The 26,225-nt window shown below is 40.0% G+C and overlaps 1 protein-coding gene across 1 annotated transcript in view; it reads right to left on the bottom strand.

Annotated features, from left to right (window-relative positions):
* ALDH1A2 (aldehyde dehydrogenase 1 family member A2) overlaps positions 1-26,225 on the bottom strand; it is a 50,557-nt gene that overhangs the window by 22,427 nt on the left and 1,905 nt on the right. Inside the window, exons 2-4 of the mRNA XM_054273072.1 lie at positions 4,924-5,028; positions 4,547-4,687; positions 2,758-2,887 (exon numbers count right to left, since the gene is read on the bottom strand). Of these exons, the coding sequence (XP_054129047.1) occupies positions 2,758-2,887; positions 4,547-4,687; positions 4,924-5,028 (376 nt within the window). The remainder of the gene's footprint in view (positions 1-2,757; positions 2,888-4,546; positions 4,688-4,923; positions 5,029-26,225) is intronic.

A 26,225-nucleotide genomic window follows, 5' to 3' on the forward strand; every position in this document is an offset into this window, starting at 1 on the left:
CTGTTATCATAACAAAATAGCTCAAGAATTCAATGAGCTTAATTCCATTATTCTGAACAGTGAGCATCGAAAGGTCCCTTGTGCTTAGAAATTATACAGGAGACTTTTTAAATGTTTGAGACTTTTACGTTGTGCTAATGACCCTTGTTCTAAGATACTGTGGTTGATGGTTGTTTCTCTTTTCCTTTACTAGCTGGCTGCCAGAAGAACATTGCCTGAAAGGGACCTGACACTGATCCCACATCCAATCTAAAATTTTGTGTTAAAAGGGTATTTTTAATATATGCAGCTGAAGTAAACTGACATTCTTCAGTCCTCACTGATATTAATAGAGCAAGATCAATTTGCAGCTGCTTAGCACCTGGCCCAATGACTTTCATTTTTTAATCAGAAAGCAAGTCTCATTTATCCAGGGATCTCACTTTGGGACAGCAATATCTTCCACAGATGTGTTTGCTTAGATTTCCATCAGGAGTCTCCAGCACAGATATTTTATTTGCATAACAACTATAATACAGTCCCATGCCTCATATAGCAGGACACAGCAAACAAGTGGGTGAGGAGAGCTGAACTGGTTCTTTAAACTATATCATAGCATATATTGCTTTAAAGATATATTTCTGCTTGCATTCAGTTTGTTAGTTTAACAGTTTCTGGTCTAGCCTCATTCTGTTTTAATTTAAATCATCAAGGCTTTACGCTTGGGAGCAAGCAAAGGGCAGTCTGAAGGTTTTGCAGCTCTGGGGCCAAAAGGAATGTGACTGTAAAACACACTTCTTCTTCTACTTGTCTATCAATTGCCTATTTTTATTTTAAAGGAAAAGAAAACTTCAACAAAAACAGCAACAACAAAAGATCGGGAGGTTTCAGATTTATTAGCACACTGAATAGAAAGACAAGATTTAATAGTGGGGTTTTTTTTGTTTTGCTTATCTTTGGTGAGCTGATGGTAAATGAACGTAAAGAGCACTGCTGTTTAACAGTGGCTTTGCCCTAAAACAGCTTCATGAGAATGACAAATTTATGGTACAAAAGCAGAGGAATAAAGAGATGTGTTAAAGGAAGAATAATTGATCCCCTGAAAATCTGTGAGTGGACTTACGATTCTACACTTCTGAAAACTGTGTTAGCACAAAGTTTGCACTGAGAAAAGCATGCTGAAAATGTGCCTTCCTTTCACCCAGCATAGTCCACCTTACTGAAAAGAAATCAGGTTTTATCCTATAAGGTACTTGAAACCAAGAATAAGCAGAGAATATTTATTCTCCTTAATCTGGCAGTGCCTTTTGGTGGCTGACCTAATTTCTGTGTACCTGTGGGGCTAAAGAGTGAGAAGGAGGCATTCACTGACCAGGGAGAAAGAGATTAGGGAACAGGAAATTTGCTGAATACATGAATTTATGGTGTGGTCTGCACTTTTGTATGATTAAATGTGAAGTGCAAGCAGCAAAACTGGGATTTACGAATCTCAGCGTAAATAACTGTGGAAAACTTTGACTCCTTGCAGGAATGTCTACACCTGAAATATTATTATTGTCATTTCTTTGGTGAAAATAGGATAGTGAAGATAAACACCAATCAGTGCATGCTGCAATTTCAATAAGATGAAAAATGAAGATGAATAAAACTGCAAGAAGAGTTACATGATGTTTCCCTCCTGAAAAATTTGGAGGCATATTTTCAATTTATCTATTTGCCTCACTTGGGTAGTTTGGGGCTTTGCTAGAGAGAGGTGAGTGAGTGCATTGCAGATGCTGTCCCACAGTGGAACACCAGGGAAATAGCTGGGCAACAGCAATGGGCATGTAGCCCTGAGTGTGGCCTGCTGGGTAAAGTGGAATAAACATGCAAGTGCAATGAACATGTGCACCATGAATCCACATAACGAATGTTCGTTTTCTTTAATGTTTTTCCAGAGATTTTCTTTATGCAGGTGAAAGATGAGTACATTTATCTTAATGACTGCACCTACATAAAATAATTTCTCCTATTTTGCCGTGTTGTGTAATTATAGGAGTTGGTACATCTAGTCCAGACTGCAAATGGATTTGTTTGCATCAAACAATGCAGCCTGTATTTGTTCAACAGCTGGGAGGGAAGGGGAGGAGGAAGAAACTTCTTAAAGAAAAATAATGGTAAGGATTTTTTTGCATCTCTTTAGCAAAAAAATAACATAATAATTATCTAGCATGCATTAAAGTTTATCTCATATATACAATATAAAACTCATCCCATTGAACAATTTGAAAAAGCATCTATAACAAAATATATCTCATATGTATGTAGTTCTCTGTAGTAACCTTAAGAACACTCTCAAAGTATAAGTTAACTTAGATCCAGTGTTAGTCCGAGGTAAAATTATTTGCATCAGCTGTAAGAAGTCATATACAAACAAGATCTATACTATAACGATACTGTTTCTTAAACAGGCACCCAACACTATTTTCATGAGTTCCAAGGTATTTTTCAGGCTTATACCTCATCCATTTTAATATGTGTATCAATAGCTAAAGGTAGTTATTGAGCTTCTCCTTCTCAGGTGGATGCATGCAAAAGAAACCAAGCCCTCCTCACATGTGGGTGTGGGGCAGACCAAGAGCAGGGCACCCAGTCCTGCCCTTGCTGACTTTCCAACATCTGCTTCAGCAACTCACTGCACACTGTAGGAGCAACCCAGGCTCCTCCTCTGCCTTCCACAAAGCTTTAGTCTGGCCATGAGAAGGTTTAGGTGCATAGTTGTGCTTTAATTCCCCTTACCTACAGGAATGGTCATTCCATGGATTTTGTCTGCCCAACCAGCATAATACCTCAGGGTTTTTATGACTCCCTGGAGATCTACATAGAAAGCTTGCAAAAATGGTTTGCCACTGTTCAGTGATTCCATAGTCTGCAGAACAAGAAAAAGTTAAGAGATGTAAGTATTATAACATTTTTGGACTATTGTACCTAAGTATTCACCATCTTAACAGCTCTTGAACCATGACAAAGATTTTAATGAAGACAAATCAGTTGCACCTTGGTGTAATTTGAACCCAGAAGGTTCAGAACAATTATCTGATCCCCTTTGCTACTTTTCACAAATGTGAACAAAAAGTATTTTCCTTGAAAAACCCAAACTGGTTTCTTCTGGAGTATTCTGGAATGGCTATGATTTTAGGAACATTTGTGTATGTTTATGTGTGTTTGTCTGTCCGTCTGTCTTGTGGATTTATGTGTATATCCACATGCATGTACATGTGCCTTTGTGTACTTTGAACCTAATAGCCACTGTGTTTGGTCCAGATCTATAAATGCTGAATTGCTTTAATCAGGAGCCAAGATAAAAATGCCTGTCAAACTGGGTTCTGTTATGTTAATGATAACAGCTGAGAAGGGGCTCCTTGTAGCCCTGTATTAATGATCTGAATCCATAAAGAGAAGAATGGACACATCCCTCTTTATATAATTGATGTGAATATAAAAATTTCTCTATATGGTTGCCAAGACTCCTGCTGAGGTCTGAGATATCTATACTGTACAGCCAGTTTATTTATTGCCATCAAATAAACAAACTTTCCTCTAGGGAAGCTCATAAATTAACAAGCTATCTTTATTTTTTTAGTTAATATTCCTATTTTTAAAAGTATCTTATAAGCTATCCTCTTAGGGGTGCCTAAGATCATTTAGAAAAAAAAATCCAATAAAATATCCTAAGATGTTGAGTAGCTTAACTAATTCTCAATAGCTGTCCAATAGAAATCATTAAGAACGGGCAAAGGACGCCCCTGTGTAACACACCAACCATCAAATGAGTTTCTATAGAGAAGAATGGAGGCCTAATTCTGCACTGACTTATATCCCCAAGAGCAATTAATGGCACTGCCTGCAGTGCAGCTCAGTAAAGAACTTGGCTCCAGAAATAAAAATTAAATGACAGGCAGAGTAAACTTGATTTGCTGTGCACTTCCTTCTCCCCACGGCGATTTTACAGTATGTGCCGGCGGTAAGATGATTTAAGTGTTGACAAAGCTGGAATTAAGATGTTCACGGGCTTAGTTCAAAGCACTTGACATGCGGAAAACAACATTAACAATGGCACCGTTGCGATGGCTTCATCCCAGAGAGGAACAGAGCTGCACTTGGAACTCGTGTCGCCAGCCCAGTGTCCCTGAGCACCTCACTTGTGTCCCTGAGCACCCCACTTGTGTCCCTGAGCACCCCACTTGTGTCCCTCAGCACTTCACTTGTCCTTCCCTTCCTGCCTGCACAGGTCCCCAGCCTGCCATCTCTTATTCTAGAAGAGTTACAGGCGTGCCTGGCGGGCACACACGTGTGCACACCCCTGCTGTTGTGGGATATCCAATTTAAAGCTGATCTGAGCCCACTGGGAGCCTCTTGTTGGCCTTTATGGGTTTTGCACCATGCTGTAAGTGGACAGAGCCATTTCAGCCAGGAAGCTGCATGTGGTTTTCACATACAATTCATATCAACCCATTCATGAATGAATTGGCTCTCAGAACATAGAACTGACAACTGATTTGACTTCTGATTTTTATGTTTCACTTACAGCAAGAATTGCCCTGTCCCTTTCCACCAAGTCTGCTAACTTATCCAAAAGATGGCCTCTTTCTGAGGCATCCATTCTCCTCCAAACAGAACCCAGGGAAAAAGCCAGCCGAGCTGCCCTCACTGCCTTGTCTGTATCAACCTGGGAAGAAGGAAGAAGAAAATTGAAGACACAAGGTAAATAACACAAGCAGACTTATTGGATTTGCTGTTATACAACCTTAGTCACATGTGATGGGTTTTGGAACTATGATTTATAAAAGAACTGTCCAACAGTGCTATTCTGGACTGGTTGCTTTGATCTATTTATATGTTTGTATTATCTGTTATGCATTTAATTTATACATTAAACATATAGCCATTCGTGGGATACATTACCTTGTCAGCCTCCTGAATGTCACAGATTTGTTCTCCTGTTGCTGGATTATATACTGGGAATATTCTTCCACTTTCAGAATTCTGCCACTCATTATTGATGAAAATCTAGAAAAGGAAGAAAAGTCATCAGGTCTCTTGCATGAACGAACAGTAACATATATAACAACAAACTCATGAGAAAAACTGCAGATTCTAATACAAAAGAACTGAAACTTATTTTTGTGTGAAAATTACAGTTTTCAAGAGTTCAGGCTGAGGTCAGCCCCTGATGCTTTTCTGTATTCTACAGCAGTGTCATTATAGAAGCAACATCAAAGTCTAAACATTGGTTGATGTTCAAATTTGGTTCAAAAACTGTAACAAATAAACTAAAAAAAGAAATAGCTGTACCAGAGAAAAAGCCTTGAAACTGCTGGAGACAAGACAAGGATTTGGAGTAATCACTCAGTTCAGTAAGTAAACATTTAGTCACTGATACATCCCAGTCAAGACTGAATAATCTCAAACATCACAGTTCTTCAATACACAGTCAGTTAATTATGGCTACAGTGACGCTTGCAGCACAAAACTAACTTGCTTATCTGCTAGGAACAATGGAAATTGTTACATTCTCTCAGTGTTGATATTTTAATTGTCAGGGGCAAAACAAATTTAAATGGTAATGGTGCTGACAACAGCTGTCTTGAGAAAGGTAATGACAAATGAGTTTATTTAAAGTAGAATTTTACTGGTAGCTGCATATATGTCCATTATTTTCTGATGAATGACTTTTAAGAACAGGATGCAATTATTTATTAGCAAGTATTAAAGAAGTCAATACATGAAACTGAGTGAAAAGTTTTCCAGGTATTCAGACTCCTTCTGTCTTTTAAATCTTTCTAAGAATGAAAGTGTTCAAAAAATCAGGCATGATTTGGATTCCTTAGAGTCCAGATATCAATGTATTTTTAGTGGATTCCATGAAACACAACTTGAATGTGTAAGTTGGTGTCCTGGCCTCATTGAAATACACAGGAATTTTTCCCCTGACTCCACTGAAAGCAGGAGTTCACATGTAGAGAGATGGAATGTTCACCACCTGGCTTGTTGGTTTGTTTTTTTTTTTTGCATACAGGGCTGTGTTTATAAAGACAGGGACCTTTGAAAGCTTGAGGAGTTCCAATCAGAGATACACAGGTGAGAGAAACTGGCCCATCTCTGTACACATGAAGGCAAAACCACATCTGTAGAGTTTTCAGTTACTAGACATGAGCTTGCTCAAACCTACTGTCCAAGGCAAAGGGAAGTGCTGTAGCTGTGTCCTCTCAGCAGGGCCTGTTAGCTCAGGCCGGGTGCCACAGTAGCTGCAGTGTCACAGCTCCTGCTCCAGAGCTCACTGTGGCCATGTGGGGGCCATGTGCCTGCCTGGAAAAGACCCTGCCAACAGAACTGTACACAAGAACCAGCAATTCCATGTGCTTTTGCTATTATGGATGCATTTCTGTTGTGCTTCCTCATCTTCCCAACACCTCAAACTTCAACCTCTTTGCTGTGTGCCCCTCCATCCATTCCAGAGTCTGTCCCTTCTTTACTCCTCCTTGCTCCTTCTGTTTAGGTTTTCAAAGTTGCTGAACTCAGGGCCTACCACACCACTGCCATTGCTTTCCTTGCACGCCCTCTTTATCCTGAACCTGTTTGTGTCCTTGGACTGTGAGTGTCCCAGACTGTGCTGGTGTCTCCCTGCTCAGGGATGACACTGTTCAGCAAACCCAAGTACTGGTCCCCGTTAGGACATTCTGGAGCTAACCCAAATGAGATACAGAAAGAATCACCAGTATGATCTCTAGTGACCAATGCCATAAGCTGAAACTCTCTGGTGTATCATTGTCACTTTTAGACCTTAAGTGAAGCAAAGAAACCCTGAGATCTGTGACCTGTGTAGAGAAGGAATTTACTTTGTGCTTTCCACTGAGTTTTCTCAGAGTTAACTCTGCACCCAGTGAGTGTGTCAGGGGGTGCTGAGGAGGGAGGGGAAGGGAGAAAACTTCCAGCTTCAGGAGCAGATGGCCAGAGAAGATGTAAGCATGTTTGTTTAAGGTGACAGGATGTACATAAACACATGGGCTTCTTGTGTGAGCTGCACTGAAAGAATAAAGCAGCTTGGTTGAGTACAAGAACCTGAGAAATCGTAGCAGCCACAATTCAGTAAATTTCCCTTGGAGCAGTGGTCTGTTCTTTTTTAAATGGATTAAAAAAATTTAACTCCATTCTGCTGGGATTAACACCTATCATCAGGTTTGCTAGTACACAGGACATATATTTGTTCTTGAAATACATTTCACCGTAAGAATGAGAAATAGTGCCGTGGAATTACAAAAGAGTGCTGCAATTCAAGCTGACTGGAAGGAAAAGCTGTATGATTTTACTGAATGCTCCATTTATCCCACTGACTTAGAAAAAGAACAGTAATAGTAAATATTTCAGATAGGACATGGGAAGGATCTATTTGGCATAAAGTTAGAGCTGAAAGCAAGAGAAATTGCTACTGTTAATGGTTAATGTTAGTTTCTTCCTGTTCCACTTTCTATAAACAAGGTATTGCCTATACAAGCTCATTACTGTAAACTGAGCACATTTAAATTGGCAGTAAAATCAGAGTATTTACTCTAGTGCACAAATAAAGTACCTAGTCCCATGTTTTGGAACAGTTTCAAGTCTTGAAATCCAGCAGCTGGCGGCTTTACAAGCAAAGCCTTACACTTAAATAATTCACTTTTGAAAGTTTTAGGTGTTCTGTGTCAGGTAGTACCATTCAGCAGATATTCCTACCACCGAGACGCAGATTCTTTTGCAATAAATTTGCATTCACAGGGGCTTTTATAACTCTTCCAGCACTACTGACTCCAATGGCTGTTGATTAAATGTATATATCCTGTACATTTAATCTGACTTTCATTATGGCCACTTCGTAAAAATGCCATGAAATGGAGAAGCGATGACACATTGCAAGAAAAAGGAATCCCTGCAAAGCCTCAAATTGGGTTTTTTTCTCCCTTATTTATAGTGATCATGCTAAAGGCTAACTCTAAATCAGGGGGAATATTTGACAGCAAATGTTCCTATCTATGGATTATATATAACCCATCCTAAACACCAGATAAAAAAGGGGTAACCTTAGAAAAAGAAGGGCTTGCTTCCATGTAAATCATGCTACAAATTGGACAACACCCAGTGAGTTCATTGTTCAACCTCAATTGTGAAGGCTATTCACATTTACTATTCCCCTGGAATCAATGTTAATTAAGGCTGACTGGGGCTATAAATCAGCCTTTGGTTTTTACAACTTAATTCAGCATTAAGCATATATATGTAAATAAAAGGTAACTGATTAACCACTTGAGTTTTCCAGGAGTTACTGAGGTAATTTGTTTTTGTTTGAGTCCTAGTGTTACCTTTTGTGATATGCAGCAGGGAGAAGAAAAAGTCTATAGTGTGTCATGCATTTGCTATGTGGTATTGTGGTAGTTAAATAATCTGGCCTGTTGGGTGCTATCAATAGCATTGTGCCAAAAGGCAAAGGGAAGAAGGGAGCACTTGAAAAATCTTGGAATACACAAATGTTTTGTTTGCCATTTACTCTCAGTAGAGGCAGTAATGGCAGTAACGTCAAAGCAAGAAGATAAAAGGTCAACTTTGCTGCTGGACTGAGGTGTCCCTGTCAGTGCAGCCATTTAGCCAAGAACAAACCCAAGTGGCAAAGCAGCCAAGGCTCCCTGTGAGTGGAGTCTGGCTGAGGCTGGTGTGCAGGGGGTGAAGGAGAAAACCAAATACCTTTTTTTGTTCCCCAGTGATGCCAAAGGGGCCAGCAGAGCAGGGGAGCTGGGGGTGCAGGTGCTGGGGTGTGTGAGCCTGGGGGGTGGGAGGGGCTGTTCCAAACACAGCAGTGTGACAGGCCTGGGTGGGAGCTCCCTGCTGCCCCTGTGAACATGAGGCCCCTTGGAGTGCCATCATTCTCAGGAGATCTCATCACACAGATCTCTGGGCAATTTCTGTTCCTTTCCAAATGAAAGATGGAAAGGGCATGGATTTTCCTAAAGAGGACAGTCACATGCCTCCTGGTACTGACAATAACCTCTTGCTCATACACTGGTGTTCTCACAGATCTTTTACTAGAACTTTGCAAGATAATGGTCCTACCATGTATTCACTAGGTTCAAATCCTGCCTGTGGCTAATTATATATGGCCTCTGTTGCCAGAGTTCCACAGGGCTGATCAAGAAATCAATCTGACTCATCCTACAGGTCAAGTTCAGAGCCTTGGAGATACCTCATCATACCAAAAAGTGTACAAAGGAAAAGTAAACCCCAAAGTTACCAAGTAAAAATTCCAAGCTACTTTGAAACTGCTGACATGTAGTTGGAAGAAAATCATACATTGCATTTTGCACAAGACCTGTATTTCACAAGCACTACACACTGAGTTCAATAGCATCTTGGATGCTCATCAGATTTGATATCAAGCCAAGAGTAAATGTTTTTAGCATAACACAAAGCAAATTTAGCTTTTCAAACAAACAACTACAATCTCTTGTTTCAGTAGCCATCCATCCCAGCTGGCTTAGTAATATTTAGCAACTTAATTTTAATTTTAAACCATGCAGGTAATTGGAGTGATAAGTATTCAAAGAGGAAGGGATGTGTACAAACCCAGGCTGGACATTCTGATCTGCTGTGCAGCAATATCAAAATTTAGAGCAGGGAGAAAATGTGTTTTCAACACTATTTACCAGCAAGGAAGCACCAAACAACTATCTTTATGAGTATGTGTACAAATACAATTAATTAAAATAAACCACAGAACTGATACCTCCTTTGCAGCTTTTAGTTGAAGGAGCTTTAGTTTCATGACACTTCAAATTGCCTCTGCTGTTGAGCCAGGGGCTAACCCTGGATTTGGGAAATGGAACTGATTTTTACATTCACTGGGGATTCCTGCATGCTCACTGCCTCTCTTTTTTGTATTGCCTCTTCTTAAAACATACAGGGAAAAAAAAAGATTTTGGGCTCTCTTAATTCATAAGAGTAATCAACACAGGTGGCAACAATGTAACTTTTCATTTCCTTTCTTGAAAATGTTCTTAAATGAGGTGTGAGTGAAATGATGATCTACATTCTTAATTTGATATTGCTTAGTGATGATGTCATGAGACATTTTCTTCAGGCACCCCAGCTGTTTAACTCAGAACTTCAGGCAGTGCACAGACAGTGGCCCTGCATTCAGCTCTTTGGAGGTGGAATTATTTTCCCATGGATTTAATAAACAAGGTTTTTGTGCTGTTGCAGCTCCTACAAATGTTTTTTGGTACAGGAAGAGGATTTTAACATCCAAATAATAATGGCTTCCCACAGGAGATTTGGTTCTGGATGAATGGAGGAAGGAATGGGAATTTCCTAACTCAATTGATTTAGTAGCTGGTTATAGTTTCATTCCATCAAAGATCTTTTTTTCATATGTGGCTTTTTCCTTAGAGAGCTTTTGACACTAAATCTGCTGGGATGGGGGAGGGGGCATCAGATGCCAAAGTACTTTATAAGAGAATCACAGCTGCTTGGCCCTCAGCATCTTCTCAGAGCTGGAGGCACTAGAAGTACATAATGGCACTTCTTTTTTAGGGGGGACAGACAACAATTTTAGAGGCATGCAAAAAATCCAGCAGCAGCATTTCCCTTGGTAAATACTGCATAACATCCCAGATACCGGGCACCTGTGCCTCAGTCTGGTCAGGAAATTTCATATCCTTTCCCATCTCAGCAACTTCATTTCCTCTCCTTGGGAAACATTTCGAGTCCTAATTATTAGTACAATTGTAAGGGAATGAACTAGGTGGGATTGTCAATCAGAGGTGCAGCTTGTTTATTTTCACAGGCCTTGTTTTCCTTCACTTTTATGGCTGTCTTGATACAGCAAATCTCTCGCATTCTAGAGTGTGTTGTGAGGCACTCCTGGGAGTGACTGGAAACCAACAGCTGGCTATAGAATCAGCAAAAACCTGCTTTATAAGAAGGCACTAGGAAAGCAAAAGCCAATGCCAGCAGTCTGCTGGCTGAATGACCAGCGACGGATCAGCAGTGCCATTTAATTTTATTTTTAAGAGGGTTGTTCAGGTGACCAGCAAGAGTCACAGCTTCTTGCTGGCAGTTTACAAAAGGTGAGTAATGGGCTTCAAGGCCAACCTACCCAAGGAGGTTGCAGGACTCTGCTCCTGAGCCATGAATGAGCCTGTATGGGCAGGGCCAGTGGCTGTGCTGCTTTCAGGGGAGAGCCCTGCACGAGCCAAGGCAGCCTGGCTGGCCCAGCACCTCAGCACAGGTGGTTCTCATGTCATTCATTACCCCTGAGCAGAATCATCCTCACAGTTACCCAGATTTGGGTTCTTCAGTGAGATGCCTTTCAGCTGTGGAGGAACTGCAATTGTGTGAGAGTAACAGTGAACTATAGAGGAAGAACATTGCACCAAATCTAATTCAGGCAAGCAAGCTCCCGTGGGCACAGCTGGTTTTCAGCTACAAGAGGTCCAAGAGGTCCAGAGTAGAACAAAAGTAAAAAATCCAGCTGGTTTCAGTGGGAGCTGAATCAGGCCCCAGTTGAGGAAAAGGAATCAGTGGCAACAGCCTCCAGAGGGATGTTTGTACTGGGAAACAAAGCTTTTTCACTGGAAACTTGACACATGCTCTAGAGCCTGTGAGGTCTGAAAAGCCAAAAAAACCAGAACATGTTGATTTTTATTTTTCCTCTTTGGCTGCTGGGTTGTCCTTCTCTCTCCTTACTCTCACACCCCCCACACTGTAAAAATAGAAAAAGAAGGGGAAAAAAAAAAGGAAAAGGAAAAAGAGTTCTAAACCTCTGTGTGCTATGGGGTGCTTCATCTTTTTTAAAGTCTCATTTGGACCTCAGAGCCTGATTGAATAATGTCATAGTTTTTGGACTTGGTGTACCATAAATGTGGCTTTCCTTCATAAATTCAAGCTTGAAATTGCACTCAAGAAATCTAGAGGGCAAACTTGTGAGTGCACTGAGAGGGTTGGAGAATTTTAAACCTTTACAAACATAGTACAGCAGGAGGATCAAAAAAGTGGAATCAGAAATAAAATGCCCAAGAAGTGAGTGGTTTTGCTGTCCATGCAGCCAGCTCTGGCACAACTCTGTTTGTGCAAGCCCAGTCTTGTGCCAAGGGGAGATGTCTGATGAGAAGACCAGGGTGTTTGCCTTCTCTGGGTGTAAATCCCAAGTAGCAAGGCCTGAGTCAACTCTACCAAAATTAAAGCCAGTCCTTCATACCAATGTACTTTGGATCAGAAGCCAAGTGTTTGAAAGAGGTGAATACATCAAGGTTTTTCAGCCTGTGTAAATTAAGTCAGGCTTCAGTGTGGCTGACATGAGCTGGAGGAGGATTCTCATGCTCGAGCCCTCATGGTGGCAGGAGCTTGGGATCTTTTCAGTCCCAGACAGGCAGGAGGAGAGGGCAGAGCAGGACCTGTCTTGCAGGGGCTGCTGCCCTGTTCTGCTCACCTGGATTTTCAGGTGCTTCAAGGCAGATAGGGCAAGTCCCCCACTGAGCCAGCTCACAGACAGAAGAGGTTTAGGGAATGGTATGCTAGGAAAGGGGTGTGATGTGAGGAGAAACCAAAACCAGAGGAATTCAGGGTCTCTGAGCAGCAAATGGAATCAGAGAAAGGCTTGAAGCCTCCCGTCAGTCTGCTGTGAAAGTGGAATGTAACATGATTTTTTTCTCCCCTATGTCCCTCATCCCTCACGCCAAATGTTTGACCTGCCTGTCTTCCTGTCTTAATTAGTCTTCTGTCTTTCTGGGAGTTGGGTCTGTTCTTCTGCAAATGGCAGCACATCAGACAGGGGAAACCTGTCATGTTTGTTTTCTAAGCTGTAGGGGGTACCCATTTGAAAAAACTCCCAGCTTATCTAAACATTTTTGTTTGTATGATTTTGAATTAGGAAGTGTGAGTAATTAGTTAAGAAGATTAAATAAGTCTTAGCAACATGCAGTAGCGTGCTTACTTTCCTCCTCCCCCCCCCAAGTATTTCCTGCACAAAGCCCAGGCTGCCAAACTGTGATGATACCCTTTTCTATTTTAGTTTCTCACTGTGCCACATGCTGGTACAGCATCCGTTATTTCCATTCAGTCTCATTAAAGGGATTATTTTGTGCCTGGTTGTTCAAGAAAATTAATCTAAAGAGAAGAAACTTCAGATTGTATTGTCTGTTGAACTATACCCACCACAAACATTTTACTCCTTTTGGCTGCCTTATTAAACCTGTGGGAAAAAACTTTCGTTGCAGCACATAAAGGCTTTCCTCAAAGTAATTTTTACTTTTTTCAGTTAATGAAGAATTTGTCTGCTGTTAGTAGAACAATACAGGAGCAATAACATAGCTCAGGTAATATTTCATGTATTCCTAAGAAACTAAGCTCCCAAGCTTTACTTATCCTTTCATCAGCGTGACTCTTTAATTGCTGGAGAACACTTACTCTCTTTAACTGCATCAGAAAACACTGCTTGTGAAACCAGGATGACTAAAACATTAACTATGCTTTCCATTTTCACTAATTACAAAGACAAGCCATCACTGGATGAGTTGGGTAAAGATGGCAGTGGTTTTTATGGAGAACGATCCTTGATGTCACTTATTGCACCTTAAAAAGTGAAATAATGAAAGATTTTTAAAAATCCACTAAATTGAGAGTGGAGAGGAGGAGTGTTTGTTTACATAATCAATTACTGGGCTGTCACTGGGCTTTAATGAAGTTGTGGCTATTAAGAACTTGATCCTGGAAACCCTTCCACAAGTGCTCATTTGAAATGGTGGGAATGAGGAGGGGTTTGTACAAACAAGACTCATATTTCTCTGTGTAGTTCTCCTGTGTTTTGCATTGTTTGTGCATTGCCAGTCTTGTGTGCTCCTTATGTGTGACAGAAAACAGTGTGAGCTATTAATCTGTACATGGGAAATATGTTCTGCCATTTGGAAGAATTTAATCTCCCTTGTAGGTAACTGCCATTTTAAATGTTCATCACCAGGAACAAGTTCTTACTTAGAAATTAGCTATGCTGCATAAATAAATATTCCTCCTAGGATTTCAGACATTATAGACAACACAGAAAAACACAATAAGCAAATTTATTTTGACTTAAAGCTCTGCCTGAGAAAATTACCTTATAACTACACATGAGAAATTGCTGGAATGTCAGCTTCATTTGCAGTGGCCCCTTATGGCCTGATCACCCTCCCTGGCACGATAAATCACTGGCAAGATCCTTACCTTAACACGTTTGATCTCAGCTCAGCAAGACTTGGTTTTGATGTGAAGAACTCCAGATCTGTTAGGTCAGAGACAAATAGCAGAGCCACTGACCTGCAAAGTGCTAAGTCTATATTAGACCCAAGTGAGCAGCCTTAAGCTCCTGAAAAGTTTGCCTTCGCTTCTACTTTGCATCCTGAAGCTTTTCAAATATTACTGTTAGCATGTTTTGTTAATGATGCCAGAGACATTTCCTTTTGTGCCATTCTGCATGTACAGAAGCCACAAAAAGCATGTGCTGTGAGAAGCATTATCTTGGCTAAACTGTTAGAATTATCTGCACTTTAGAGAGACATGAAATAAACCTCATTATTTATTGGTTTCTTTACTTAATTTACACAAATGGTTTGCACTGGCCTTTTTCTTACTAGACCATGCCTACTGATATAATAATAATTATATTCACCAGTACACATATTAAGATGATGCAAAGAGCCTGTGTGTACATGTGTGTGCATACAGAAATTCAAACTACTCCTAAAAACAACTCAGCATGTGACACATTCAGAGTCTGAACTTGCACAAAGAACAGTTTTGTGGCCACTCAGTTTTGCAGCCTTGGTTTGAAGTATTACTTATTGTCCTGGTTAAACAGTCACTTATCTCCACGATAGTAAGCAGGAGTGTTAGTCTACCAGAAAATTGGATGTTCTTAATGGGCTTTGGGGGAGAATAGCTTTGCATCATCAGCATTAAGTTAAATCACATTAAGCACCCACTTACAACATAGGGATTACCACTTATGACATCTTTGGTGAAAGCCTTTAAAACAAATTGTTGTGTTTGTTAGAAGAAGCTGTGAGATAACAATTCCCAGAAGTCTGATTTATAAAATTCCTTTTGCTCTTCAAGAAGATGCAAAGGAACCCAACACCTCTCATTCAATGCTGCAATGAAATCTCTCAGGCTGGAAATTCTTTTCAATAAAAAGTCTTGGTAAATACTAATTTATTTACTTTAGAATATTCTTCTGGAGAGAAGAAACCGTTAGAGTACCTTTCCTCAGAGTTCAGTTCTAATTTCTCCTCCAGTTCTTTCTTGTTGATTAAGTCATTGCCTTTTACATGTACAAAACTGGAACAGGTCATTCTGCTTTTTATTATTCATAAGGCTGATTGGGGAGAACTGGGTTTAAACTGTCAAAGTATCCTGCTGTGCTTGGATACCTGACAGATTTACACCTCAAAATACACTGTGGTACTAAGACTAAAACTGGATGTGAAGTATTCTTGCAAGAGCTGATTACAGTCTCAATCAAATAGAATACCTGAGGATATAAAAAATAAGGCTGATGTTTAATAGAATTTAACATTTTTGTATATGACCAGCAAGTTATTCTGTATAGAGATGAAGGCCTGAATGAAAAATGAGCTCTTATATTTAACTTTAATAGAAACAGACTAATGACTTCGAGTATGTAAATGAAAAACATGACCCTAAACTTTTGCCAAATATGCAGTATTAGAAAAGTGGATTAGGGCAAACCCCAATACTTGGTTATACTGAGCTCTCCTTAAATGAGCAAAGCGTGCTGTAAGTCTTGTCAATAAAGAGCCTTCTTTAAAAAACCTGAATACTCATATGCAGTCCCGAGATCCACTCTCCCCATCTCCTCTAAAATTCGTGTTTCTTTTCCCCGTTTTAACCAAACTCCATTTTTCTCTGCTGGAATCCCTTGCAATGATGCCAGAATATGGGCAAACCTCATTAGTTTCCCTGCTGTCTACAAGACAGGATTTATGCTTGTAGTAAACACAATGACACACGATCACTAAATGGCTAAAATCACTATCAAGACTTAAATCTGAGAAATTTTTCACCCAGACATTGCAGGTGCTAATGGTATGTAAAGGTATGGAGCTCAGTATTAATTACAGCAAACACGTCCCCCAGTGCCCCACCTCTGCAAGGAGCACACCAGTGACAGCTGCTGGGGAAGGTTCATGGCTTGCAGCCTTTGGCAGGTCCCTGGTAGAAGGTATGCTACCAATCCAATCCAGTGAGTAATAACTCAATTCCCATGGGACCTGGCTGAAGTCAAATGTTGCTGTTCCTGGTTCATTGCTTTTAGTCTCCCTAAAGACCATTTAGGCAAACAGCTGGAAGAGCTGACTGCAAGGGTTCCCAGCCACAGGGAACCAATCCAGGAAAGCAGGTAAAGGCTTCTAACCAGGAAACAAGTTATCAGAGGATTTGTTCTGTTGCTCCCTCAAGGAAAGAAATGAACTGAGAGAGCAAGAGCACGAACACATTGGTGCTGCATGCAGAATCTGGACATTAAAGGGAGGACAAGCTGTGCTGCACCAGTCAGTGGCATGTTCTGCACTGGGCTCCTGCTTGGCATCTAAATAGGAGGGCTTTCCTTCTCCCTCCATGCTGGAGAACCTTACTAAAACAAAACCTTTGAGGAGAATAGAAGCAATACAAGAACTGGAGTTCCAGTACTGTGACTGCTTTGTACTGATGGAATATTCCTCCTCCTAAAGAGAAGTACAGAGGGGAACAACATCACCAGCTTCAGCTCCATCTGAACTCATTATGCAGACTTTGCAGCAAGGAGGGCACTGCCTCCCTGACAACACTCAGAGGAACAGCAACAGAGACAACTCCTGATGAAGTGACACAGAAAGAGAGCAAAGAGCACAAAGAAAGGGGTCTTTTCATCTATACTGTGTGTGTGTGTATAGTGAGTACACAGAGAAGTGTGCAGTTAATAACATAGAGAAATGCAGACATGCATCCACAGGTAAACACCAGCTCCAAAATTCATCTGTATTGCCATTTCCCAGAATACCATGTACAAAAATAGAGGCTTGATCTTCTTGTAGTCTGGCTGGTTTAGCAAGAGATCCTGCCTCTGACACTGACCTACTGTCTGAGTTAGTCATGGTTACACTCCCACAAATTTAAACTCCCCCATCTGTGAAGGAACCTTGTCACAGTTTTACAGTGAGGCTGAATCAATTAATGCCTTCTGAAAGATGTGATGGAGCAGAATATTAACACTTGCAGTTGAGTGATACCAGCTAGAAACATCTTAAGTAATGTAACAAATGGATTTAAAAACCACTATCAAAGAGTTGCACCACCAAGACTCCTAGGCCATCATCAGCATAGTTATAGCAGATTTAGTGTTATTCTTAGATCACTGTTTCAAATTAATAGTGAAAAAAGCAGAGCTTGATTTTCACCTCTCAGGAAAACAATAAACATCACAAAAGAGAAGAGGCTGTTAAGTGGCCGTGGTAAAGAAAGTGTGATAAGGACAAAAAGAGGAAGACCAACAAAATATCAGGCACTGATGGAAAAGGGGGTGAAGGCTTAGCCAGATATCCTGAAAAACAACCGTGCTTGTTTCTAAAGGTCTGTGCAGGCCATTCTGGTACAGGACTGCTGCAACAGTGTGTGACAACTGGAGAAAAACAAAAAGTTCCTTGATTTGGAAGGTAGTGGTAATTTTTGCTAGTTTTGACAAACTCAAGAGTAAACTATTTCTGTTTCAGCTGAAAAAAACCATAAGAAAATGTAAAATGCATATGTTATGGTAAGCTTTGAAAATATCCAGTAGAATCAGGACACCGCTTTTATGTCTGGGTGCAAAGAACGTTTAAAATATACTCCGAATATGTTTCAGAAAACAAAATGAAGTGGCTCCTTAAAAAAAAAGAAATCTATGTATCCACCTGTCAGTTACATAAATGCCTTCTCAAATCAATTTGACAATATAAAGAAGTATTAAACCCAGTTTAAAATTAAATTCTATTTTAAGGGCATTTTACACAAGCAGAATGGTAAATAAAAGTGAGGTGCAGTGTCATGGGAAGTGCTTTTGCAACTGAGCTGAAAAGACTTTACAAGGTTTTTCAACTAACTAGATCACAATTTTCATCTAGGTCATCTTATAGCTGGGAAATAAAAGCACAAGTGCCTATAAACTAGCCTAAGAAAGCCGAGTGTGAAAACGGGTGATCTGGACTGTATCATTGAGAGGAAAAAACAGCGGTTTTTGAGCATAAGGGGATGAGAATTATCAGAGGCATACCACACTTTTTACGTGTAAGCTGTGTAGGGAGGACAAGTCAGGCTGCAGAGGGGGGAGAGCTCTGTGTGTGCAACGCTTTGCGTGGGCACTGCTTGGAGGGGAGAAATAACACAAAACACAAAACGTGGACCCACGGGTAGACAAGCAGTGGAGATGTGAAGGATAATACTGGAGTGAGGTACTGACTTCAAAATAAGAGCAGCTGAAGTGACACTGAAGTGGTACTGAAGAGGAAAAAGAGTATGAAGGCAGTAAGGCTGGAGCCAAAATAACTCCCTATTAGTTCAGTGAAAGCTGCACTGAAATAGTGTGTAGGAAACGGAGTTTTCTGTATCCTAATGTAAACAATATTTGACATAGTCCTGTCAAGGACTAAAAATTGTGTCTGAACCCCTGAGAAATGGTTACCATGTAAATAATTCCAGCTTCATTGCAGGAGAGAAACACATGAAGAAGCCATACTCTCTGGGATACTAAACTTCAAGAAGCAGATTTTTTTTAAAGAGGAAGTAACTTAGAAACTCCCTGCTTGAAGCTCGGAAATTAAAATCCATAGAATCAGCATGGAGGCTTAAGAATGTGAAAGAGTCAAAAAAGATTTGCATTCCCAAGGTTAAAAATGGGAAGCACAAGCAAGAAAATAAATGGGGTGGCAAAGAAGGAAGACAGGAGAGGAAAAGTAGGCTGGAAAACACAAAGACTGCAGACACAAAAAATAAAAATTGCTACTAAACATACTAAATAATCTGAAGAAAATTACTGGAAAGGTAACAGAACTAAAACAGCCAAGAGAAGCCTAAATTAAATAAATAAGCAGATACGGTCTGTGGAAGGGTCACTGGATCCTGAACACAACCTGGCTATGGAAGGGAGACTGAAGATAATTCCAGAGGTGGCTGCTTATTTTGGGGAGATCCTTATTTGGCTATTCCAAGGTAGATTATATTTCTGTTCAAAAATTAGAAAAGCAGAGTCACTAATTGGAAGACTGGAAAATGACAGGTAAAAATACTTGTTCTGGGGAATCATCTTTATTAAATATCTAACAACAGCAGTACACCAAAAATTATTTAAGGGCTGAGTCCAGGACAGGCCCAGTGCTTCACTCCCAATTGTGCTGCAAAGAGTTGAAATAAAGTTCCTGAAAACAAAAGAAATCCTGAATGCTAATGCATCCTGAAATCTACTGCATCAATTCTTCCAGTTTTCAAAATGCATCAGGAATTGCATAAAAGCCACTTAGAGTGTACCAGGGTGATGGTGGGAGTGATGAGGAGGAGGATGATGAAGCATGAGAAAACAATGCCACAGCACAGACCTGGAAGGATCTTCCAATTGGAGAGATCTATTTCAGATGAAGTGTACACCTGACACTCTGACAAATGACAAATTTAAGTCATACTGACCTACTCACAATAGGATAAGATCAGCCTTTATAAGACAGTCTAAAAATACCTGTATTTACACAGAATGGTAAATAGCTCTGCTTTAGAAAGAAATCAGTCTCATATGGAGATAAAACCTTACCTGTGTAAATACATGTCTTTGGAATTTCTGTCTGGAAAGGCACTTTCTGATAGTTTCTGAGTAAAAGCCAAGGGATTTAATGTAATCATTGTCTCAGGACCAGAGCATGATAAGAAGGCAGTGTCCCCCTGGCATCCTCTTTCCAAGTTCAGCAAAGGGGCTCCAGCCTGTTTTACCATGCAACACTTCCCGTATTTTTGTGACTTTCCAAATGGATTTTTTGTAACTCATTTTAAATTAGGGCATACTATAAATCCACATGGAAATTAGCAAACATATCCTTTCTGTAACCACACCACCTGCTGTGAGCCCCTCACAGCTGCCCTACAGCATCCCCTTAGATTTTGAGTTCAATTCAAAGTCTTCATTACCTACAAACCCCTCACAGATTAAGGTCTATACACTCTAGTGGTCAGTGTGGTCCCAGTGTTTTAGCCTCCAGCTGAAGCCAATTGAGATTGAGCTGACCTTAAACATTTTCACTTGGGTCACAGAACATGACGTGGTTGGTTCTCTGCAGTATTTTCCCCCTTCAGTCCAAGAAAGCTGGAATGCATTATGTTTCAAGTCACTGATATAGTTCACCAGGCTCTCCATGAAAGGCACTGACTCCAAGTAATCAAGGATTAGGTTCGTTTTTCTTTTTTCATTTGGGAGACTATTGCAGCAATGCTATTGCAGCAACACTTTGATGTGGCTTCACATATCACACTTTTAGTAATGAAGTGCTCCTAAACCTTAGTTCACCGTGTGACTTATCATTGATGTGTTATATTCATGTCACAAAGGTAGATTGCTATTTACAGAAAAGACTCATGAATAGAAATATGGTTTTGGACAAATTCTGAAATAGGGAACTTGTGTTTTAGGGAAAACCAGATAGGAACATGCAGATTGAACAGCAATTCATTTGCTTAACATAACAGTAATGAGTGACCAAGCCCTTGGATGGCAATCAATGTTTAGACTTCATCGTTCTCTGCATAGTACTTGGTAGTAAATCTTCACACAGCTATCCCTTTACTTTCTGTGCTTTAGGTAGAGATGTCTTCTCCCTTGTCTGAGGATTCCTCACTAGAGAACTGCATAGAACTGCAGCTTTCTGAAGATTTTTTAAACCTCTACATATCTGTGCTTATATTACATTTACATAGCTTCCTTATATCTTGTCTTTGTTTAATTGCATTTTTTGTCTGTTGCTTCTTTCAGCTGAACTAGATTTGATATACTGGTTACTTGTTTCAAGGAATGAGTTCTACTCCTACAAAAACCCCAAACAGATAAAAAGTTGTGGGGTTTTTTTTAGAATTGGGGAGAATAAAAGAATTTTCAAAAAATAAATAGAGAAATGCCACAGTCCAGTCTTACAAAAGATAGCTGCAAAACTGTAAAAGAAGAAATATGACTTTATGCAAGACCTGACAGAGAATTTATGATATGGACCACTGAACTCATCTTTTGTCATTTATCTCTGTAAATGTGTGAGATTTCTTGGAAGATAGTTAGTCAAATGAGAAGCTGAGATGAATCAGTGGATACAATTTATTTAGACTTTAAAAAGGCTTTTGATGATAAAGTCCTTAGCAAGAGGCTATTAAGGAAAGTTAGTAACCATATGGTGAAAGATAAAGTCCTGCCATGGATTAAAAAGTGGTTAAGAGATAAGATAAAAAGACTGGAAATAAACGGATAATTCTCCCTGGGAAGAGGTTAACAGCAAGGTGCCCCTTCATTACTGTGACTGGCAATCAATATCTTGGCTCACCTGCCTTTGCAGATCATTAATAGTAAGGTACAGAGTTTGTAGATAAAAATGTTCAGGCTAATCAGAGTATTGTAGAAAATATTACTGGGGCTGAAGTTAAATGACATTTGGGCAACTCAAGGGAGATGAAATTTGCCAAAGGCAGGAAATGCCAAGGCTCTTGGAAGGAAGGGTTCAGACAACTTCTGGTTGGGGATCTGTGCCACAATTTACAATGTCCATGAACAGCTCTCTGAAGGGAAATGTTCACATGCATTGTAAAGAAAAGAGAATAACTGCAGCTGGTGGGTTCATGGTGTGCTCCTCCCAGGCAGTTTATGGCACTGAGTAACATCAAACTGGCAGAGCCCATTAAGATCTGCTGGGAACAATTTTGCATCTCCACAGGGAGATGGACAAGCTGCATCAAGAATTTTTGGACAGTGGTATTTATCAGAAAATGCAGATCTACAAGACAGAAAGGTAATATGAAAATGCATCAGAACTGGTCAACTTCTGTGGGAAATCTTTCTGAAGGACAAAATGAAACAGAATTATTGAGGGATTTTTTTTTTTGGTCAGAATGAAAGAGTGTGAGAGTATGTGTGTTATTCCTTGCTCTTGTCCAATATCATGATTATTCTTGAAGCAAAGACTCAAATCCTACTTTTCCTTCATCAGTGTCCTGCCTACTGGGCTATCAAGCTGATGTCTGAGACTTCATAAGTACTTAGAAGTAAATTATCCAACAGCAGATGACATGAAATTCTTCCCAAATACAGGCAAAGTTGGCAAAATTTGGACCTATTATTCCCCATGAGAAATTAGGGATCCATATTCAAGTTTCTGCTCTGCTTGCTTCAGAGCTGGGGTATGAATTTATCTGCCTTTCAAGTCAGGCAAGCGCTCTGATTATTACTGGCCTTCTGGTTTTGGTATGCAAATTAATACATGGATCTTTTGCATTTGAATACTTGAAGCGTTAAACATTTTTGCAATGAGAAAATCAATGAGAAAGTCTTTCAGTGCATCATCTGACCCTACCAACCACACAGTCAGCAATATATTACTGTACAGCTTGGTGCATTAAACCAGGGTGCATTTTCCCTGAAGATCCAGCAGATTCAGCACAGTAAGAGGTCACTGCTGCCATAGTTACCCTCAGTGCCATAGTTCTCTAGATGGGGCCAGTTCAGCCTTGTGCTTTCTGTGTTTTTAAGGCTCATGGCTGCTGTGGCTGTAGTGGAATAAGCAAAGGCAGTAAGGCTATGCTTGTTTCTTGTGCCCTCATGCAAAACTTGGGTAAACTGGGTTTGTGCAGAAGACCATAAAGGTTTGGGAGGAAAGAATAATCTCACATTCAGGCTACTAATTGGAAGGAATTGCATAAATATTCTCTGATCACTATCTGAGTTGATGGACTGTAATACTAAAAATAAGGTATGAATACACTGGAAGAGAATTCAAACTTGAGATTTTAACAACAGTAAATCCTCATACAGTATACACACTGAAACATCATTTGTGATGATACAGAGCAGCATCCCTAGTGTCAGCATCAGAGGCTGAAGTGTTCCACAAAGGGGTAAAGCAGCTGTTCTATTTGTCTACTCTTCATGTAAACATCTCTAATTTACTGTGCCCCATCTTTTGTAAAAGAACTGTGTTCACCTAGGTGACCCAAAAGCCAAGCTGTTTTTTTCAGGCATTGCTCAGTGGATCTGACTTCAAAAGGCACCAAAGTAGCTCATTCAGGGAAAGACAGATGGGAAAGTGCATGTATTCCTCACTTACCTGAGTTTTGCCAAAGCTTGTCTTCTGTTCAAAAAGTAACAAAGATTCTGCATATTAATTAAATAAAATAGATTTCCTGCCTTCTATTGTAATGTCAGTCTAGAATTTTATCTAGATAAAATCTGGAAAACATGTGCTGAAATTTAATGGAAAGGGTAATGCCAAGGAAGTGCAATGGGAATGAATATACTGAAACCTAGCAATAAAATACTTCAAATTCAGATGCTTATCATATGACAATTTGAAATGTATTTGTTATCTTTTATCTACCCAGAAGCAGTTTGCCTATACTTCATACAACCCCTGTATAGAGCTTTCTGTTGCAGTGCTGGGTAGTTTACCTGGCCTGTGTGCATAAACTGAACGGATTTTAGCCTGTGGTGTAAGGGTAGAGGCAAACCCATTTAGACAGGACAAAGAAGATATGGTTGTCAGCTAAATCACAGGCTGTTAATAGAGAAATGTTTCATGTGCCTCCTCACTGCCACTGCGCTGTAACTTCATCCCTTGAGGGCACCTCTTTCTAAAAAGCTCTCAAAACCACAATTCAGCTTTTCCTTATGCTGAAGTTTTTCAGCTCTTGCTCACACTTAAATCAGTTGGCAAGCAAAAAACAAAACATAAACCATCCATCTGGATTAGTGTGCTCAACATGATGCAAACTGAGAACGTTTATTCACTCAGCTACCTGATGTAGTGACAGAGCTGTGACAGGACAGAGCCCTGGGCTCCTCATTCTGTACCAGGCTGTCCTTCAAAGAGTCAACTTATTAAAATCACAACGAAAATATTTTGTAAAGCAGATGTGATTATGCCATTATAACATGACTACAACAAAGGAAGGACAGCCACATCCTGCAGAAACACCTTTAGCTCCTCAAATGGAGACAGCAGGAGGGAAATGCTGCAAAGGGCTCAATCCACTGGGCTGATTCCACATCTACTGTCAGGTACTTGGGAGACAGTCTTGGGAGGGAAAATGGAGTTTCATAAAAGTTTAAAAGAGAGGTATCAGTGTAACAGTGCAAACCCACTGACCACCCTCAGAAGCTGTCAGGTTCTCTGGGCTGTGCTCCCCATCCTAAACATGCCAATGACATGTCCTTAGCAGACATCACACCACTGCTTATCTCACACATCTGATATTTCTGGAACAGCCATTCTGGGAAAGTTTCTGACACAAAGCTGACTTTTGTAGAAGCGTGACTTATTCCCAGAGGGAGGACTGGATCCCCTTCCTACCTATGAGCCCCCTACATATGGAGCACAGCACTGCCAGCACGCTCCTGACAAGCCTGAGGAGGGCTTGCTGTGCCACAGGGCTGGGAACAACCTCATTCCCTGCAATGTTCCAAGATGCCCTACTCTGCAGACGCAATCTCTCCCCAAATGCTAAAGAGTAAAGAGTTACAGAGTTATCACAGTGAAAAGAGAGATAATCCCAAATGTAGCAGTTCTAGTCCTTGCCAGCCACACAAAACTTAACCCTGTGTGCTTGAACACTCACCTGCACGTCTGGTTCACATCCTGCTCACCAGTTCTTATTACACACATCTACAACACTTTATTTTTCACAGACTGTGCCAAGGTATTAAAAAACTGGGAAAAATATTTCTAATGACTGCTTTTTTTAAAGCAGCATAGGCTGACTTCCAATACTGAAGTCCCAATAGCTACTGCTGCACATCTTACATAAAACCACAGCACTGGGCAATTTTCATCACTAAATCATGTTTTTCTGACCTATCCAAACATGCATTGCCTCTGGGTGCTCTGTCAGGTGTATGGATCAGAAGGACTTCACATATAGTTTTCTGCTTATTTCAATAAACTTACCAGAGTAATATTTCACAAGTTTTAACAATTCTGCTAAATAATCGAATAAATGAGAATTACACAGGTGATATTTGTTTCATCTATGTAGCTGGAAATAGTTTTCATAGCAACCCAAGGGTAATGCAGTTATTAAAAGATTAATTAGTAATTTTCTTTTTCCCAGTACATATTACAAATCTTTAACAAAACTCACTTAGGGAATCCTGGAATTTTAACATGTTCTACCCTAAAGAGCCTGTCTATTTACCAACTTTAGAATTACAGAAATAGAATTTAATTGGCAAAATATATTTAAATTTTTTTCACTAAGTTTAAGTATTCATAGATACTTCTATTTTTCATAAAGAATTAACTCACAAATGGTTATGTTTTTACATTCATAGACACCTGTAATAAAGAGTTCAAGAATTCTGTGTCCTGGTTGTGTATTTAAAATTCCCAGCTAACAAGCAGGAGAGACTGCTAGGAATGCTTACAGATGTCTGATTTTACAAGGTCTGGGGTTGTTTTCTTTTTTTTTTTTCCCTTGCTAAAGTGCTTTAGTCTAATGTTATTTATTGTTTATGGAAGTTGTTTGTCATTTAGGACATGAAGTGACCACTCCCTCAAAATAAAGAATCAAGTTACAGTCCATTATTTCATTTTTTGATTGTTTTTCTTTGTAATAGGTGGGAAAGTGGATCCAGGATAAAAGTCCTGCCCAAGACAAAACTCCAAGCTGAAGACTCCAATTATCTATAAATCACTTGAATTTCCTGCAGAGAAAGAGAAAAAGGAGGAAAGAGCAAGACAGACAGAAAAACAGAGACAGAGGATATGCCAAGTGAAACATTTGATACCTGTCCTAAACCAAAATTTTCTCAAAAGCAACCAGGAGTTACCTGATATCCGAGCTTAGAAGAAACACATTGCTGTTGGTTTTGGCTTAATATTGAAATGAAATAACTTTCTTTTAATTGTTCCCTTAGTATAAAATGTATAACATTTTAGATCTGAGATGAT

The sequence above is a fragment of the Melozone crissalis genome, unplaced genomic scaffold (assembly GCF_028551555.1).
Source record: "Melozone crissalis strain CALT ecotype California unplaced genomic scaffold, PUWL_Pcris_2 ptg000014l_1, whole genome shotgun sequence".
NCBI lineage: Eukaryota > Metazoa > Chordata > Aves > Passeriformes > Passerellidae > Melozone > Melozone crissalis.